This window comes from Oncorhynchus gorbuscha, linkage group LG11, assembly GCF_021184085.1.
Source record: "Oncorhynchus gorbuscha isolate QuinsamMale2020 ecotype Even-year linkage group LG11, OgorEven_v1.0, whole genome shotgun sequence".
NCBI lineage: Eukaryota > Metazoa > Chordata > Actinopteri > Salmoniformes > Salmonidae > Oncorhynchus > Oncorhynchus gorbuscha.
Window position 1 is genome coordinate 30,446,457 of NC_060183.1, and position 19,349 is coordinate 30,465,805.

General features: G+C 41.9%; 1 protein-coding gene across 1 annotated transcript in view; it reads right to left on the reverse strand.

Annotated features, from left to right (window-relative positions):
- Positions 1-2,238: 2,238 nt before the first annotated feature.
- The window catches only part of erbb2 (erb-b2 receptor tyrosine kinase 2), a 41,494-nt gene continuing 24,383 nt past the window's right edge, over positions 2,239-19,349 (reverse strand). Inside the window, 14 exon segments of the mRNA XM_046369328.1 lie at positions 2,239-5,840; positions 6,509-6,908; positions 7,280-7,468; positions 7,754-7,851; positions 8,075-8,138; positions 8,140-8,222; positions 9,301-9,376; positions 13,720-13,875; positions 13,989-14,174; positions 14,287-14,385; positions 15,168-15,290; positions 15,844-15,982; positions 16,374-16,421; positions 16,778-16,932. Coding sequence (XP_046225284.1) covers positions 5,473-5,840; positions 6,509-6,908; positions 7,280-7,468; positions 7,754-7,851; positions 8,075-8,138; positions 8,140-8,222; positions 9,301-9,376; positions 13,720-13,875; positions 13,989-14,174; positions 14,287-14,385; positions 15,168-15,290; positions 15,844-15,982; positions 16,374-16,421; positions 16,778-16,932 — 2,184 coding nt within the window. The 3' untranslated portion in view covers positions 2,239-5,472.

Below are 19,349 nucleotides of genomic sequence, written 5' to 3' on the forward strand. Positions count from 1 at the left end.
ATGGTTAGTACACATACAACCATATTTCCTACAAAAAGCTTTTGTTTTCTTCCTTGCAAGTATTGTGTATGTTTACGTCATGTTTCTTTGGCTCACAGATAGGTAGGAAACATCCCAATCGGACAAACCCTCAATGTACAGTACCAGTCAAAAGTTTGGACACACCAACTCATTCAATGGTTTTTCGTTATGTTTTACTATTTCTACATTGTAGAATAATAATGAAGACATCAAATCTATGAAATAACACATATGTAATCATGTAGTAACCAAAAAAGTGTTAAACAAAATCAAAATATATTTTATATTTGAGATTCTTCAAAGTAGTCACCCTTTGAACACACTTGGCATTCTCTCAACAAGCGTCATGAGGTGTTCACCTGGAATGAATTTCAATTAATTGGGGTGCCTTGTTAAAAGTCCATTTGTGGAATTTCTTTCCTTCTTAATGTGTTTGAGCCAATCAGTTGTGTTGTGACAAGGTCGGGTGGTATACAGAAGATAGCCCCGTTTAGTAAAAGACCAAGTCCATATTATGGCAAGAACAGCGCAAGTAAGCAAAAAGAAAAGACAGTACATCATTACTTTAAGACATGAAGGTCAGTCAATTCAGAAAATGTCAAGAACTTTGAGGCGCTATGATGAAACTGGCTCTCATGAGGACTGCCACAGGACAGGAAGACCCAGAGTTACCTCTGCTGCAGAGGATAAGCTCATTGGAGTTAACTGCACCCCAGATTGCAGCCCAAATAAATGCTTCACAGAGTTCAAGTAACAGACATCTCGACATCAACTGTTCACAGGAGACGGCGTGAATCAGGCCTTCGTGGTCAAATTGCTGCAAAGAAACCACTACTAAAGGACACCAATAAGAAGACAAGACTTGCTTGGGCCAAGAAACGTGAGCAATGGACATTAGACCGGTGGAACTCTGACCTTTGATCTGATGAGTCCAAATCTGGGATTTTTGGTTCCAACTGTCATGTCGTCGTGAGACGCAGAGTAGGTGAACGGATGATCTCTGCATGTGTGGTTCCCACCGTGAAGCAGGGAGAAGGTGTGGTGGTGCTATCCTGGTGACACTAAGTGATTTATTTAGAAGTCAATGCACACTTAACCAGCATGGCTACCACAGCATTCTGCAATGATATGGCCATCCAATCTGTTTTGCACTTAGTGGGACTATCATTTGTTTTTCAACAGGACAATGACCCAACACACCTCCAGGCTCTGTAATAGCTATTTGACCAAGAAGGAGAGTGATGGAGTGCTAAATCAGATGACATGGCCTCCACAATCACCTGACCTCAACCCAATTGAGAGGAGTTGGGATTAGTTGGACTGCAGAGTGAAGGTAAAGCAGCCAATAAGTGCTCAGCATTTGTTGGAACTCCTTCAAGACTGTTGGAAAAGCATTCCAGGTGAAGCTGGTTGAGCATGTGCAAAGCTGTCAGAAGGCAAAGGGTGGCTACTTTGAAGAATCAAAAATATATTTGGATTTGTTTAACACTTTTTTGGTTACGACATAATTCCATGTCTGTTATTTCATAGTTTCTCTCTTCACTTTTATTTTACAATGTAGAAAATTGTAAAAGAATAAAGAAAAACCCTTGAATGAGTAGGTATGTCCAAACCTTTGACTGGTACTGTATATAAAAATATTCACAAGAAAAAGTACAAAACGGCACCTGCGGTTCCATCTTCACATTAATTTGGTTTAAGGGGAGACTTGGGGAGGGTAGAGGCTGTTGAACTTGTGTTTTTTAGATCAACAACATTGCAGTTAGCAACTGCAGGCGGACTGATCCACAAATCATAGTGCATAGTCATTTAGGATGCAAGTTGATTTGTAGATCAGTCAGTCTGCAATCTCCGACAGCAATGTAGTCGATCTCAAACACGCATACACAGATACAGTGTCAGAGTGCAGAACTTCATGTAGGGGGAGGGAAACCCCAGTCCTGAAGGGTCAGCTTGGATTGCTTACGCCTCTGTGATTAACTTAGTTGCTGATTGGCTGATGAGCCCACTGATTAAGGCTTCCCAAGCCTAAATTAATCGATGTGGATGGGAGTAAGAATCTGGAGTTGTGTGGTAGCTCCTCCAAGTTTAGTGTTTTTTTGCCCTTGTCTGAAATCTCTGGCATTGTAAAATAGCACTAAACTCTTTAAGAGGCCCCAGATTTCTCATATCGTCACTGGAAAATCTTGTATCTCCAAAAAGTGAACTTTTCAGGAATTGAACAAACAAAAAAAATGTTTATTATAGTTTTGGAACCTCAAGGTATTTTGAATGACTTTGATTGGTCCTAGAGTCATGAAACTTTTACAGCACGTGGAAGGGAATGACTGTCAATATACTGTATGTAAAAATAAAAATAAACGATGTCAATGGCCCATCAGAAACGGCTGACAAAGCTTGTCTAAATTCTACGAGTACAAAACTGCTGGTTGTATGAAAAGCTATTGGCCGTAACATCGGAGTTGTATAATCAATATCTATCAAATTTGTTAAGACATCCCAAATGCTTCAGAAACAAAAGCAACACATTTATAAGCGGCTAAAATTGTAAGCTTACCCATACGAGGACAACAAGATTCCAAACAAATGTGGCTAGTGCTGGTGCCAATACCTCGGGGAAGATTTTTTTTTTTTTAAGTCATAAAAAAATTTTTTTTTTTTTAATAATCGATGAATACTTTAACCATCCCCACCCGACACTGACACACACAACTCATTGTTTTGGTCACTATCAGGAAAGTAACCATCAAAGATTCATTGGCACTTGTAAAGTACATTGGATTCCAAGAGTGTTTTCTCATAAAAACAAATGTGCAAGCACCTCAATCCATGATGAACCAATATAGATCTTGGGAACAAACATTTGGCTGAATAGGGGCAAAATGGTGATGTCCTGTCAAAAGCGTTGCAGTTATTCATTCCTTTCAGGTCACGTGTTTAAAAGTCTCTGAATCCATACAACCCCTCCGCCCCCCATTCAAAAATGTGGGATAGTTCCCAGCCCCTCCTCCATGCCAACTCCAAGGCGTTCACACCAGAAAACCCAGGATTTCTCCCTCTTTTCAAAGCAGAAGCATGTTCACTGGTGGTGGAGGGGACAGTTGGTAGGGGAGTTATTGATCTTCCCACACATCCATAGAGAAACAATGGCTCCATTGACTTGTCAGTATCCCCCTCACAGCCAGATAAGTTAAAGGTCCAATGCAGCCATTTTTATCACAATATTAAATCATTTCTGGGTAACCATTTAGAACCTTACTGTGATTGTTTTCAATTAAAATGGTCAAAAATAAACACAAACAGATTCTTAGCAAAGAGCAATTTCTCAAATAAGAATTTTGCTAGGACAGTCTGGGAGGGGTGAGTGGAGAGGGGAAAATTGAAAACTAGCTGTCATTGGTAGAGTTTTGGAACTCGTTCAAGTTGGTCTATTAACTAATTTACTGCCTGGTAGTAGGCATGCAAAAAACTCCATCCCACCACAACAGGCTGTCTTTTCAAACAGCTCATATACTAAAAGGGCATTATCATCATTTTCACAATTTCACAGTATTATTCCAAACTCAGTGTGGAAATATGTATAAAACAGAGAGAAATCACATTTTTGACTGCACTGGGCCTTTAACATGGAAATCGCCGTTTAAAAAAATGCGGTCGATTATTAACTAGAAGTGTGGGCTTGTTGCCCAGAGGAATCTGAACTATGCATTGATTATCAAAAACAACAACAACGAGGGACACATTTCCCTCTTCAGAATCACACGCAAGAATATAAACATGTCTCATGTGAATAAAAATACATTGGTTTCTTCCAACTTCAGGGACAAACAAATTCTCAAAATATTCAACCCTTGTATTAGAACTCAATCTTCACTTTTCTTGGGCGTCCACGATGACAAAGTTTGGGAAACAGTGGAAGAATAACACTGGACCCTATTTTGGAAACTTTGGGAGTTATGCAGTGCGTGTATTGCACATACTGCATTGTAAGCAACTGAAATTAAAACGCAAATAACCTTTTCAAATGAAAATGTGAAACTTTTGCCAATGTGGTTTTCCACTATTCAGCTGAAAACCTGGAATTCTTCGTACAGTAGTACCTTTCCCAGAAATGTCACTGGTATGTTGTAAAGAACTTATCAAGAACATTGCACAAAGTCCAAGCTTACACAAACCCCCTTGGTCTTCTATATGCCAATCTACCATTTTAAAGCCACATTAATGAACACGTCTTCCCTGGCCACAATGGCGGTCTTCTAAATGCATAATGTATTTCTTTAGTGGTGGACAGACGTTGGTAAGATGGTCAACAAAGCCCTTCTCTTGGCCAAACAAAATGGCTTTGATTGTACTGAGCCCCATCAGGTCTTCGAGCTGCTCACCAGAATATTAAACTTCTTCCTCATAAGCATATAAATGGCTTACCGGTGTGGGAAAATAGTTGAAAAGACATCATATACAGGGCTTCCTTGCAAAAGAGACCTTGGTCTCAATGGGACCCCTTGCTAAAATAGGTTAAATACATTTACAACCAGTTTTGTCTGAAACCCCACACATTAGTGTGCTGTACATTTTCCACCCATAAAATCCGGAAGACGAGCAATGCCTTATATGTATGATTACAAGAAGGAAAGGATAAGGGAATCAGACACTCACATAATGGTTCACGCACAAATATGACAATATACCACACAAACATGAACGATAACGTTCAATAAAATAAATCTAAAAACTGAAATATTTCAAATTTTATATCCCTAGTCCAGTGTTACTTGGATCATTCTCCCATTTATCATGAGATTACTTAAAATATTTAGATATTGTGGTGCTGTCCGTCTTTTGCCTGCTAGTAGTACCATATAGTCAGGATTTGAGAACTGTTTATTTCCGGTGAGTGAATTTCCTCGGCCTTCAAAGTACTCCGTGTTGTTTCCGAGGCTGTGTTAAAAATGTTGACATTGAGGTGCTACCGTAGGGAGACAAGGAAGAAAGAAACCTTGGTGAGCGTTGAAACAAGTTCAGCACACACACATGCTAATAATAACAACGTCCCTCTGATAATGCTACATTGTATTGGGTGGTGTTGTGTAACACCCCAGGATTTCAGGGGATACAAGCTGGACATCCTCTGGTCTGGCAGCCCTGTGGACTGCTACTCCAAACAGTACACCTCCATTCACACAATCACACACTAGTTCCCACTCATGCGAACTTAATCTCAGATTCTCAACGTGCATTCACTCTTAATGCATTTTCTCTCAAATGCATGCACACAGGCACACACACACACACACACACACACAGTCCTCACATACCCCTGCATCTCACACACACACACTCGTTCCCATCTTCCATCCCTCCCACGCTCCTCCTTTTCTACAGCAGTAGCTACCCTATCCCCTGTCCGTAACCCAGGTTCATGCCTCCTCACATCACTTCCTGTCAGTCTCATCAGGTGTGCTCTCTCTGGCCGCTCCAGGTGTCTGCTAGGCCCAGGTACTCTGGGTTCTCTGCCGTGGGCGTCACAAAGTCATTCACCTGCCTGGGAGGAGGGTTAGGCCCCCCATCCCTCTCCCCACCACCACCCCCTCCGGCCACAGCCTTAGCCACTAGGTCCAGGTAGTAGGGATTGTCGAAAGCAGGAGAGGTGGAGCCGGAGGTCATCATGGGGACCAGGTACTCCGGGTTCTCCACGCTGTGTCCCGAGCTCAGGCCATTGGGGAGGTGCCGATGCCTCTCGGCTGCTCCCTTGCGGGGCAGGGTGCTGGGGCGCTCGACGGCCCCTGGCCGGAGGTCCTGCACCTCCTGGTTGATGTACTCTGGGGGAGGAGAATAGTTCAGATATGTAGTTTCACATAGAGATATACAGATTGAATTATATATTTTTTAAATGGTAGTCTTTGAACATAAAGAAGTACAGGTGAAGGCACAGCCATATTACGTGAATAACAAATTACAAATTAATAGGGACAACACAGATGTTTTTCAGCACCACGTATAAGTAGATGAATGTGTGTATTCAGACCGGAGTTCAAATACAATTTGTTTTCCTTCAAATACTTGAGCATTTGCTTGAGCTTGCTTAGAGTTCCAGATGCAAGGGGTAAGTTTACACTTATCCACTGCACTTATCCGCAGTGGTGAAAAAAGTACCCAATTGACAAAATTGAGTAAAAGTAAAGATACCTTAATAGAAAATGACTCACCCAGTAAAATACTACTTGAGTAAAAGTCTAAAAGTCTTCGATTTTATATATGCTTATTTATATATACTTATTTGGAGCTGGCCCCCATGGGAAGTACATTATTTTCTTTAGGAATGTAGTGGAGTAGAAGTTACCCCAAAACACAGATACCCCAAAACTCTACATAAGTAGTACTTTAAGTATTTCTACTTAAGTACTTCACACCACTGCTAATCCATTGGTTCCTGTGGACCAGGCAAAACAGCACAGGTCTATTGTGTACTGTCTATGACCTAACTCACCTGGTAACGCGTGATTATGATTATACGCATTACCCCTACGGGGCAGCGAGTGATGATTAAGATGATTATAATGATGCATCGATGACGGTCCATCCGTCTCCAGGTCGCTCTCTCCTCCATTGGGGAAGGTGGGGTCTTTGCAATAGCGCCCGGGGCTCGCTGGGGCGTCATCTGGACCCCCATCCAGGAACACAGAGTCCGAGTGTCCCCCCGTAGAGAGGTGTGAGGTGGTGCGGGCCAGGAGGGAGGGGTAATGGGGGTTCCAGGGCCCATTGGAGATGGCACTGGCCCCCATGGGTAGAGTGGGGTACTGGCTGCGCCCCAGGGTGCTAACAGAGGAGTACATGCTTCTTGGGCCGCCCGCCATGGAGGGCTCGCTGTCCAATCCATGGTCCGTACTCTGAGGGGGTGGAAGAAGAGTTTGTGTGTGAGACAGAGAGAGAGACACACAGAGACACAGAGAGAGAGAGAGCGCGAGAGAGACACAGAGAGAGAGCGAGAGAGAGTGTGAGAAAGTAGATCTCAAGGAAACTTACTATTAGGGGAAGAAATGTAAATGTAAGAGGCAAAAGGGGAGAGGGAAGGGGCAGGAGGAGGGGGAAAGATGGAGAACGGAAGGAAATGAGGGAAGAACAGGAGAGGTCGCAAATGTAAATGTAAAGTAGAGGCTAAGTGATCGTTCCAAAGACAGACAGGACAGAAGAAAAGGGTAAATGGGAGGAAAAGGCAGAGGAAATAATTCAGAGAGGACAAAGTGAGTTGAGTATTGACCCTGTGTGAGTGGTGTCGTGAGGGGCCGTTGGGGCCCGAGGTCTCCGCTTGGGGTCTGAAGAAGTTGGGCTGGGGCACCAGGTACTCCTCAGCATCCAGCAGGTCTCTGATTTCCGCTCCCTCCTCCTCCAGTAGCATCCTGAAGAACTGACTGTCAACCGGACTGGACAAACTCATCTTGTCATCATTCTGTCGAGAGAGAAGGGAGGGAGGGAGAAAGAGGAGGTGGAGGGAGAGGAAGAAAGGAATGATTTAGGAAATTAAGTAAGCTGGTAAACAAACAGATGGTGAGGGTTTGGCTACATGTATTTGAACAAACAAACTCACAGGCACACAGATTCCCTCATACTCATGTCACAGACTGGCAAACAATATCCACACATCAAGCATGTCTACAAGCACGCACACACACAGCCACCCAGTCACAGACGGACAGACGGCAACATACACAGAGACAACAACAGACACACACACCTGGATGACTACGTAGCGAGGTGGGTCTCGTGCCATGGCGCTGAACTCTGTCACCAGCTCCTTGAATTTAGGCCTGCTGTCTGGTTCAATCATCCAGCCTGTGTATCAAACGCAGACACAGTATAGTCTGAACTATAGTCTGAACTTAAATACATTTAATTTGTGTTGCGCTTTAAAAAAGACTTGAATGGATGAGTCTTTTCCATTTATTTGGAGCATTGGCCTATGAGCTGTGTCAACAAACTTTGATTTTGGGGTGAACCCCCCCCCCCCCCAATTTTGTTTGTATGGAAGAAACGCCACAGTTCCAGTGCCACTTACACTTGACCATGATCATGTAGACGTCAATGGTGCAGATAAGGGGCTGGGGGAGCCTCTCGCCCCCCCTCCAGCAGCTCTGGGATGTCTCGTGCCGGGATCAGGTCATAGGGCTTGGCCCCAAAGGTCATCAGCTCCCAAACAGTCACCCCTAATGAAATCGAGAGATACAGTTGCAGATAGAGATGGTTCCAAATGCTCCATCCAACATTACAAAAACAGTATGGTGTACTATGGTATAAATGCTGTAGTGTTTTTGCAAACTTTACTGTAGTATTCACGTTAGTATTTTTGCTGACTGTTCTATACTGTAGTGTTTTTGCAGACATAAATGTAGTATTTACTACAGTGTTTTTGTTGTATTATCTTTTACATAGAGGTGGCTTTCTCCTTTAGGAGAAATAATAAAAGAGCACATTTTCCTTAACCTTTAGGTAGGTAGGACTAGGGTGTGAATGGATAGTTCAGAGCTTCTGCTCCCTATTTCTATTACCTGTAGGGAACACAACGTGGTCTATATTCGGCATGTAGGTTTATCACTTATGGGTGTCACAAATTGTGATTATGGGGGAGGGGAATTGGCAGTATGCATTCAAATTCAACAATTTAGCATTTACTATAGTTAAAAAAGTGTAGTGTTTGCAGACATTACTGTAATTTTTACTACAGTGTATATTTGCAGATAATACTGTAGTAGTTACTGTAATATCCTACAGTATACTACAACATTCTATAGTAAGTACTACACATGATTGAGGGATACTACAGTGTGTAGTATAGTATTCTACAGTAAGTACTGTAGTATTCTATAATAAACTGTTGTTTTGTCATGTGTGATATTATGGCAATAACAGTCTATTCAAACTAGAAGGTAGTCTTTGAATGTTTGGTGCCAACATGGCAGCCATTTAAATGTTATATCTCACACTCAGTTTGCTGACTTTATTCAGAGCTATAGATAAACAGTTGTGGGCACTAAAACCTGTGGTACAGGTTTTTGTAAACAAACTATTGCTATTCGATTCGATACGAGTGCCTTGTTGCATACGCATTATGGCAATTGTTCTGCCTATACGACGTAACTTTTTATTGCCCACAAATGTACAGAGGTACTGTTGAGTCTGAAATAACAGTCGACGTTGCCGTCTTAGTGAACATTTAAATGCTTAGTGCCATTATTTCTATATTAAGTATGTGTATCAAGATGGGTTAGAAGTGTCTAGACTGACCGTAGCTCCACACATCACTCTGGTGGGTGAACTTCCTGTGGAGGATAGACTCCAACGCCATCCACTTAATAGGCACCTGAAGGGCACAGATACATCACATTGAGTGAACAAAACATTAGGAACACCTTCCTGATATCGAGTTGCACACCATTTTGCCCTCAGAACAGTCTCAATTCATCGGGGCCAACGGGATCCCCCAGTTTGTTATGTCAAGTTGGCTGGATGTCCTTTGGGAGGAGGACCATTCTTGATAAACATAGGAAACTGTTGAGCGGTTAAAAAAAACAGCAACGTTGCAGTTCTTGACACACTCAAAACGGTGCGCATGGCAACTACTACCATACCCCGTTCAAAGGCAATTAAATATTTTGTCTTTCCCATTGCCTGGTTAAATGAAATACAAAACTTCACCATCTGATGGCACAAATACACAATCCATGACTCAATTGTCTCATGGCTTAAAATGTCTTGTTTAACCAGTCTCCTCCCCATCATCTATATTTATTTATTTTTAAACAGGGATTCACCATTGAGACCAGGGTCTCTTTCTCAAGGGAGCCCTGCACATACAATTCATAGACAAAATCTAATAAAAATCAGATCAGTACAAAAACAAACTAAATAATAGCACAACAAACAATCAGAATTATTCCTCCGCAAACAGTTCCCCAATTAATATTTTAAGTTGCCCAAGCGGCATCAGAGCATCCAATTGCAGTTGGTTCCAGCAATGATGTGCATTAAAACTAAAAGCAGATTTACCTAATTCGGTAGAGACCTGAGACACCTCGAGTGACCAAACCTGCTCACAGGTTATCTCATATTTTTACAACTTTAATAAACAAAGTTAGGTAAGTTTGGAAGCTTGTGTAGTAGGGCTTTATAAACAAAAAGGGAGTGATAAATTGATCGACAGGACTTTAATGAGGACCAGCCCACCTTTTGATACAGGACGCAGTGGTATTAAATATTAAGACTGTCACCAGTGATGAAATGATTGGCACTATGGTAAACGGCATACAAAGTTTAAGAGTGGTAGCTTCTGCAATCTGGTAAATGGTGTCACCATAATCATGAACTGGCAGGAAAGTTGACTATACATTTTTTAATTTAGGGAGAGGGAAGATCTATTTCTAAAAAAGCCCACTTTAAAATCTTAGCTTTTTAACTAACTCATCCATATTTGTTTTTTAAACATGAAGTATTTGTTAATCCAAATGTGCAGATTTGTAGGCGGGAACCTGATAAATCATCTAGGGCTGGGTGATATGGCCAAAATTTCGTATCACTATATTTTTCAAATATTTTACAGTATTTGGTGTTATTTTAGGTTTTTATGAATAATAAAGGTTTTAAATACATTCATGAGAAGTTCATGACCCTAGGGTGGAAACATACATTATAAGTGATTTCAATGGAGCTTTCTCTATTCTGAATGTTTTATACTGTTCAATCCAACTTCAAACCAAAATAACTTTCTGCATTTTCATACATTTCTGGATTTCCTGCACTTTGTTATTATTTCCACACAGTGCCCCACAGAGCTGCATAATATGGGCAAAAAAATCTAGGCCCAGTTAATTGGTGAACTCATGGAAATTGAATGTTTTATCCAATTCTAAAGTTGGAATATAGTGGGCAGCACCTTGAATAAATTGTTGTTTGACATGACAATGAATGAATAATAAGCCATGGAGGAATTACTGACAGGGTAGAAACCAAAGTGTTGGTCAGTGTTTCCAGGGGACTCTCATTAGAGGTTACATTACATGTTTTCTTACCTCGTGTAGCTAGCTAATATATTCATGCTTCGTCTATTCTTCTCTGATTTAGTAGATACCATTGCACAAACAACCTGGCTGTGTGAGCAAGCTACGTTTGCGCTGACTCATTACATAATCTAACTAGCGATTAGCGGCTAACAATTTATTTGAGCTGGAACTTGCTATGAACAGAAAAACTAGCAGACAGTAGTTTGCAGACAGTTAGATACACAAACTAATAATGTAGTTATATATAATGATAGATAATAATGTAGTTAACGCTTGTAGAAAGCAGCCTCCTTGTCACCAACATCTTGCAGAATTAATGGTAAGAAAGTGCTAGTGACATCTTGGTTGAGCAACTGCTCTCTCCTTGAGTGACATGGGGCAGAGCTTGATTTGGGAAGCGGCAGGGGGAGAGGGAGAAAAGTAGCAAATGGAGTAAACCATTAAAAAACGGATATTACACGCGCCAGAGTTGCATGTCACATTTAACAAAACAAACATTGAAATACCATTATAGAAGGTAAAGTAATAACACAAACTGGTTCCAGCCCTAGAACAATCCAATGAATACATATGTATCCTTCTGAAACATTCTTGCGAGAACTAAAAAGAACACCAGAGCTGCCAACTCTCACGCATTGGCCGTGAGACACATGCATTTGACCCTCTTTGCACACTCTTACGACACACCTCGATTATCTCACGCATTGAAAAGTGCTTTTATTTTTCTAATTAGTCCATTATAGTAAGCGCATTAACTTACATCTGTGCTCCAAATCGTTTTGAAATCGGAACATCTGCGCCTGAAATTTAACATCACGACCGGAACCTCTATCATTGTCCTACTTTGCCACAGCCCGGTGAACCGCAGATTATTGAAGCATATGATTGAAGCATATGATTAGTCTAGCTATGTTAGGGATCAAGGGGATTGGATGCATGTTTTAAAGAAACGCCCATCAAGGTTAAGAGTGGAGCTGAATGGAGAGAGAGAACGTTATCCTCTGAGTTTATAAAACTGTAAAAATAGCAGCATGGAAGCGCTATTTAATGTACAATGTCAACAAAATGTAATTGTGGTTACTCCCACCCCTATTGCAGAACGCAGCCTTTTGTCAGCATGTCATCCACATTTTCATTAGTCCCCTGGTTTGGTGATTGGCATTTAGGCTGTGACAAAAAAAAGGCAGCAGACAGAACTAGAGCATGTTTTTGCAGGGAAGTTTGGTAGGGTGACCCGATTTGTAACTATGAAAATCATATTGTCGAACAGGTTGTGAACTAAAAAGTGTCATTCTTTTTGTTTAATTTTAGAGGGGGGAGACAATCAATAGAAACAGAATTTTATCTTATCTTCAGGAGATTTTATTATATATTTACTTTAATCAGTGGGAACATTTTTTTTTACATCGGGCAATAATGTAGGGTAATTACTCTGCTTGTCAGCAAGAACACTACTGTTATTCCCCACAGTTATTTTATTATTCCACTTCTTCTTGATGAGATTTTTCCCAATTTTGCAGGTGTAATCACATATTTGAAATCTGATATGCATACTTGTGTCTTTGAAAATGTATTATATGAGGCTATGTATTTTTTCAGCCATTCGTGGACAGTTTTGAATATGTCGTACAAATAAGCATTGGATATTGAATGCTCCAGGAATCCAAAAATATTTTTGACATTTTAGGGGGACTCACAACTCATTAACACATCATATTTTGTACATGTAGAATAAGATGATGGCAAGGATCTTCAACTGGTCTGCATAAACCACCTGAATATTGATATTCATTAGACTTTTCTTGAAGGTTGGGTGATTTTGAGAAATAAATAGTTATTACGAGAACATTTTCGAACACCCAGCACTTGGGAGACATCAGGGGTGGCCAACCCTCCTCGAGAGCAAGCAGGGTTTTCTTTCAGCCCTATTTTAAAAGAGATAGTTTACCCAAAATACAAAATGATTGTGTCCTTACCTTAAAAGCAGTCCATGGACAAGGAGAATACAATTTATGATTTGGTTACACACTGCCATCAACTATTAATATGAGTATTTCCTGTGCAGAGCTTTAGTGTAGTGGGAACACTCCTCGGCACGTGTCACATACAGCTTTCCACCTGAGAACAGGGATCAATCCCTGCACCCAACCTTCCCAATGTTTCTCCCATTTTCCTGTCTCCCCATCTCATTTAATTACTGTCTGAAAAAGTGTCAAACCACCCCAAAACAATATTAGCATACTCAAAGTAACAGTAGTCCTAAATACACCTGACATGTGTTAAAAAAATCTATTAAAAAAAAATCCACTCTGGTCTTTGGCCTAAGCCATGTCAGAATATGTAGAATTGCAGGAAATTGGCACAACTAGGGGCTGTGTCATTGGGCAATGAAATTCACATTGGCAGCCCTGCAACATGTATTTAGTCTTGCACGCATTAAGTACACGTTTTAAACCAACTAGGGCTTTCTGTAAGGTAACAAGGTCAGATTTAACAGCCTGGATTTAACAGGTGACATCAATAAGAGATCAAAAATTTCACCTGGATTCATCTGGTCAGTCTATGTCATGGAAAGTTCCTAATGTTTTGTACACTCAGTGTGTGTGTGTGTGTGTGTGTCTATATAAAAACACACACACAGCCATACCTTGCCTCCGTCAGCATGGTACTCTGTTTCGTCTATGTCCAACAGGCGAGCCAGGCCGAAGTCAGTGATCTTGACGTGGTTGGGGTTCTTTACCAGGACGTTACGTGCTGCCAGGTCCCTGTGCACAAGACGCACATCCTCCAGGTAGCTCATCCCCTAAACATAGACACACAGACACAAAATAAGAAATTACACCCATAGCCATTATGATCCCATGCAGACGGACGAACGAATGTATGATGGACAGATCATATCTTTCGTAGCCTCACCTTCGCTATCTGCACACACCAATTGAGGAGGTACTGGGAGCCGATGTGGTCCTTGTTCTCTCGGACGTAGTCCAGCAGGCAGCCGTATGGCATGAGCTGGGTGACCAACTGAACTGTGGAGGTCAGGCAGATACCCAGCAGACGACACACATAGGGACTGGCCACCCCGGCCATTACGTACGCCTCCTGTGTGTGTGTTTGTGTGTGTGTTAAAGAAAGAGAGAAAGAGTGAGACAGACAGTGAGAGTCTGTGTGTAAGGATTCATTAAAAGAAGGATGGGTTGATACCAAAACTCACATCCAGGATCTCCTTGTTGGCCTTGGGCGAAGTGTTCTCCCGCAAAACCTTGATGGCCACCGGGATCTTCACATTCTCCCCATCAGGAGCCCACGCCCCCTGGAATGAGTATATTCACATTATAATTAGGCTATAATCACGATGGCAACACCCATCCGTAGCACGCGCTCCAGCAGGTGTATCTCACTGATCATCCCTAAAGCCAACACATCATTTGGCCGCCTTTCGTTCCAGTACTCTGCTGCCTGTGACTGGAACGAATTGCAAAAATCGCTGAAGTTGGAGACTTTTATCTCCCTCACCAACTTCAAACATCAGCTATCCGAGCAGCTAACCGATCGCTGCAGCTGTACATAGTCTATAGGAAAATAGCCCACCCATTTTCACCTACCTCATTCCCATACTGTTTTTTTATACTGTTTTTATTTATTTATTTTTCTGCTCTTTTGCACACCAATATCTCTACCTGTACATGACCATCTGATCATTTATCACTCCAGTGTTAATCTGCAAAACTGTATTATTCGCCTACCTCCTCATGCCTTTTGCACACATTGTATATAGACTGCCCATTTTTTTCTACTGTGTTATTGACTTGTTAATTGTTTATTCCATGTGTAACTCTGTGTTGTCTGTTCACACTGCTATGCTTTATCTTGGCCAGGTCGCAGTTGCAAATGAGAACTTGTTCTCAACTAGCCTACCTGGTTAAATAAAGGTGAAATAAAATTTAAAAAAATAATAACATAGTAACTTTAGAAAAAGTTTGAATTTCAATAAACGATGTTGACAATCAATGTCATATTAAATTTCAAACTATTCGATTGGTATGAGGGTATCTTATAGACGACGCAAAGGCAGACAGACACTTGCACACACACCTTGTAAACAGTGCCGAAGGCTCCTGAGCCCAGAACTCTTAGCTTCTTTAGCTCGGTCTCCTTGAGGATGCGCATCTGGGCCTGATTGGGCAGGGCTCCGCTGGGAGTCAGAGGCTCCACCAGCTACAAACAGAGAGAAGATTCCCATCATGTTTAAAGTTAAAACTAGAACTGCAATCACCGACTCTTTCACTTAGAACTGAAACTTTTATCACGCTTTACGACAAGACCTACGACATTGATAATGCCCTGGGAAACACTACTAACATTAACTACAGGGGTTATAGAAGAAAAATTGTCGGGGGCCAAGTTAACCTCCCCTTTCATGTATAAAAAAATAAAATAAACAATAAAAATGTTTTAAAAGCATGACCATGTTCTTCGGGAAAGAGGATAATTTTGTACACGTATGAAACTTTTCAATGTATATATAAAAAAAAGACGAATCCATATGATGGAAATCCGTCGCAGTGACAGAACTTTAACCCCTGTAACTATAAGACAGACAGCTTATTAACATATTGTATGATCTTTACAAGTAGTAACCTACTGATATTACAAAGACATAATTTACAAGCTTCGCATTAATAATTTTCCAAATTCTGTCTTTTGAACAACCCCCCCCCCCATGATGCTTCGCGCCAGCCCCATGTGTCATGGCAGTGCCCACACGCACCTCATGCTCCTGGAGGATCCTCCTCAATGTCTCCTTCCTCTTGAGCTGTTTCTGTCGGCGTAGGTAGAACACCAGCAGACCCAAGAGGATGAGGAAGAGCACCGCCCCGCCCACCGCAGCCGCGATCGAAGTGCCCGGCCTGGAAAGACAAGAGAGCAACATTCACATTCATCAAGTACCTACTACTTTTACTAATGCTACTACACATTCATACACCCTCTTGGCTTCCTTGTGAATATTTTGTGAATGCATTGAAGCAGGTGTAAGTAATCCTCGGAGCAACAGGGCAACAGGCTCAAAGATGACACTGGAGAACTTCGGTTATAGAGCAGGAGAGATAAAAGATCACAATTTATTTTTACGACAGTTGGATAAGAGAGAATGGGAGATAGTTGGGTAGAGGGGAGAAACAGCACCAACGTGGTGGGTGTGGCTTGGAGAATAAAGAAAACTATTGAAAAAGAAAGACAATGGGATATCAGTTAAGAGTATTGCAGAGCATGACAGATATTTGTGATGGAAAACCTTACCCTGTTTTAGTATGGATGGGGCAGCCTCTTTCATCCTTCTGAGTGCACCTAAGAAAGAAAAAGCAGCATTAGCATTGTGCAGTTTTGGTGGTGGTGGTTTGTGTTCACGCGGCTGTTTGTGTGTGTGTTCACGCGGCTGTTTGTGTGTGTATATATATATCTCATGTCATATCGGTGTGTGTGTTTAAGTTGGTGTGTGTTTGCAGTCACATGCCCATTTGTGTGTGTTTTCGATCACATGCCCATTTGTGTGTGTGTGTTTGCATTCACATGCCCATTTGTGTGTGTGTGTTTGCGATCACATGCCTGTGTGTGCATGTTCACATGCCTGTGTGTTTGTGTGTGTATATGTCTCATGTTACATCTGTGTGTGTGTGTGTGTGTGTGTGTGTGTGTACACTCACGAGAGTGTGCAGTTGGTGTTGCAGGAGAGGCAGTGGCCCGTGGCGTTGCTGTATTTCCACACAGTGTGCTGCTCCTCCTTCAACCCACTGGGACATTTCTCCACACACACCTCCCCATCCTGGTAGTGCAGGCAATCTGTACATTGGTGGGCCCCCTAGAGGTAAGACGAAAGAGAGAGCTTAGATTCACACACACAGTATTTATTTTGTGGTCCTTCTGTAGCTCAGTTGGTAGAGCATGGCGCTTGTAACGCCAGGGTAGTGGGTTCGATTCCCGGGACCACCCATACGTAGAATGTATGCACACATGACTGTAAGTCGCTTTGGATAAAAGCGTCTGCCAAATGGCATATATTATTATTATATTATTTATTATTTAAAAACACATATATAGTCAAACGTTTTTGCCCACTTCCTGATTTTATCTGTTTTTTTTGCATATTTTTTTATATTGAATGTTAGCAGATCATCAACCAAAACCTAATATTAGATCAAGCGAAACGGAGTTGACAAATAACCACATTTTAAAAAACATATTTGATTTATTGAATTAAAGTTATGCAACACCTAATTCCCCTTTGTTAAAAAGGAATTGCCACCTTACACTCAATAACTGTCTGTGCCACCTTTAGCGGCCACCTTTAGCGGCAATGACTGCAACCAAATGCTTCTTGAAGTTGTTAAACAGTCTCTCACATCAATGAGGAATTTTGGCCCACTCTTGCATGCAGAACTGCTTTAACTCAGCAACAATTGTGGGTTTTCAAGCATGAACTGCTCGTTTCAAATCCTGCCACGACATTTGAATTGGTATTAAGCCATTCCAAAACTTCAAATGTGTCGGTTTTTAACCATTTTCATGTAGGCTAATTGTGTGTTTTGGATCATTGTCTTGCTGCATGACCCAGCTGCACTTCAGCTCACAGACGGATGACCCGACATTCTCCTGTAGAATTTTCTGATAAAGAGCAGAATTACTGGTTCCTTCTGTTAAGGTAAGTCATCCAGGACCTGAGGCAGCAAAGCATCCCCAAACCATCACACAACCACCACCAAATCAAATTTTATTAGTCACATGCACCGAATAGAACAGTGAAATGCTTACTTACAAGCCCCTAACCAACAATGCCATTTAAAAAAATATGAATAAGAAATAAAAGGAACAAGTAATTAAAGAGCAGCAGTAAAATAACGAGACTATATACAGGGGGTACCGGGTTAGTCAAGGTAATATGTACAGTGGGGCAAAAAAGTATTTAGTCAGCCACCAATTTTGCAAGTTCTCCCACTTAAAAAGATGAGGCCTGTAATTGTCATCGTAGGTACACTTCAACTATGACAGACAAAATGAAAAAGAAATTAATTTATTTGCAAATTATGGTGCAAAATAAGTATTTGGTCACCTACAAACAAGCAAGATTTCTGGCTCTCACAGACCTGTAACTTCTTTCTTTAAGAGGCTCCTCTGTCCTCCACAGGATTTGTTACCTGTATTAATGGCACCTGTTTGAACTTGTTATCAGTATAAAAGACACCTGTCCACAACCTCAAACAGTCACACTCCAAACTCTACTATGGCAAAGACAAAAGAGCTGTCAAAGGACACCAGAAACAAAATTGTAGACCTGCACCAGGCTGGGAAGACTGAATCTGCAATAGGTAAGCAGCTTGGTTTGAAGAAATCAACTGTGGGAGCAATTATTAGGAAATGGAAGACATACAAGACCACTGATGGCTGACTAATTGGTGGCTGGTGGCTGACTAAATACTTTTTTGCCCCACTGTACATGTAGGTAGAGTTATTAAAGTGACAATGCATAGAAAATAACAGAGTAGCAGCGGCGTAAAACAGGGGGTGGGCAATGCAGATAGTCTGGGTAACCATTTGATTAGATGTTCAGGAGTCTTATGGCTTGGGGGTAGAAGCTGTTTAGAAGCCTCTTGGACCTAGACTTGGCGCTCCAGTACAGCTTGCCGCGCGGTAGCGCAGAGAACAGTCTATGACTAGGGTGGCTGGAGTCTGAAAATGTTCAGGGCCTTCCTCTGACACCGCCTGGTATAGAGGTCCTGGATGGCAGGAAGCGTAGCCCCAGTGATGTACTGGGCCATACACACTACTCTCTGTAGTGCCTTCCGGTCGGAGGCCAAGTAGTTGCCATACCAGGTAGTGATGCAACCAGTCAGGATGCTCTACATGGTGCAGCTGTAGAACCTTTTGAGGATCTAAGGATGCCATGCCAAATCTTTTCAGTCTCCTGAGGGGGAATATGTTTTGTAGTGCCCTCTTCACGACGGTCTTGGTGTGTTTGGACTATGTTAGTTCGTTGGTGATGTGGACACCAAGGAACTTGAAGCTCTCAACCTGCTCCAATACAGCCCTGTCGATGAGAATGGGGGCGTGCTCGGTCCTCCTTTTCCTGTAGTCCACAATAATCTCCTTTGTCTTGATCACGTTGAGGGAGAGGTTGTTGTCCTGGCACCACACAGCCATGTCTCAGACATCCTCCCTATAGGCGGTCTCGTCGTTGATCACGCCTACCACTATTGCGTCATCGGCAAAAACAAAATGATG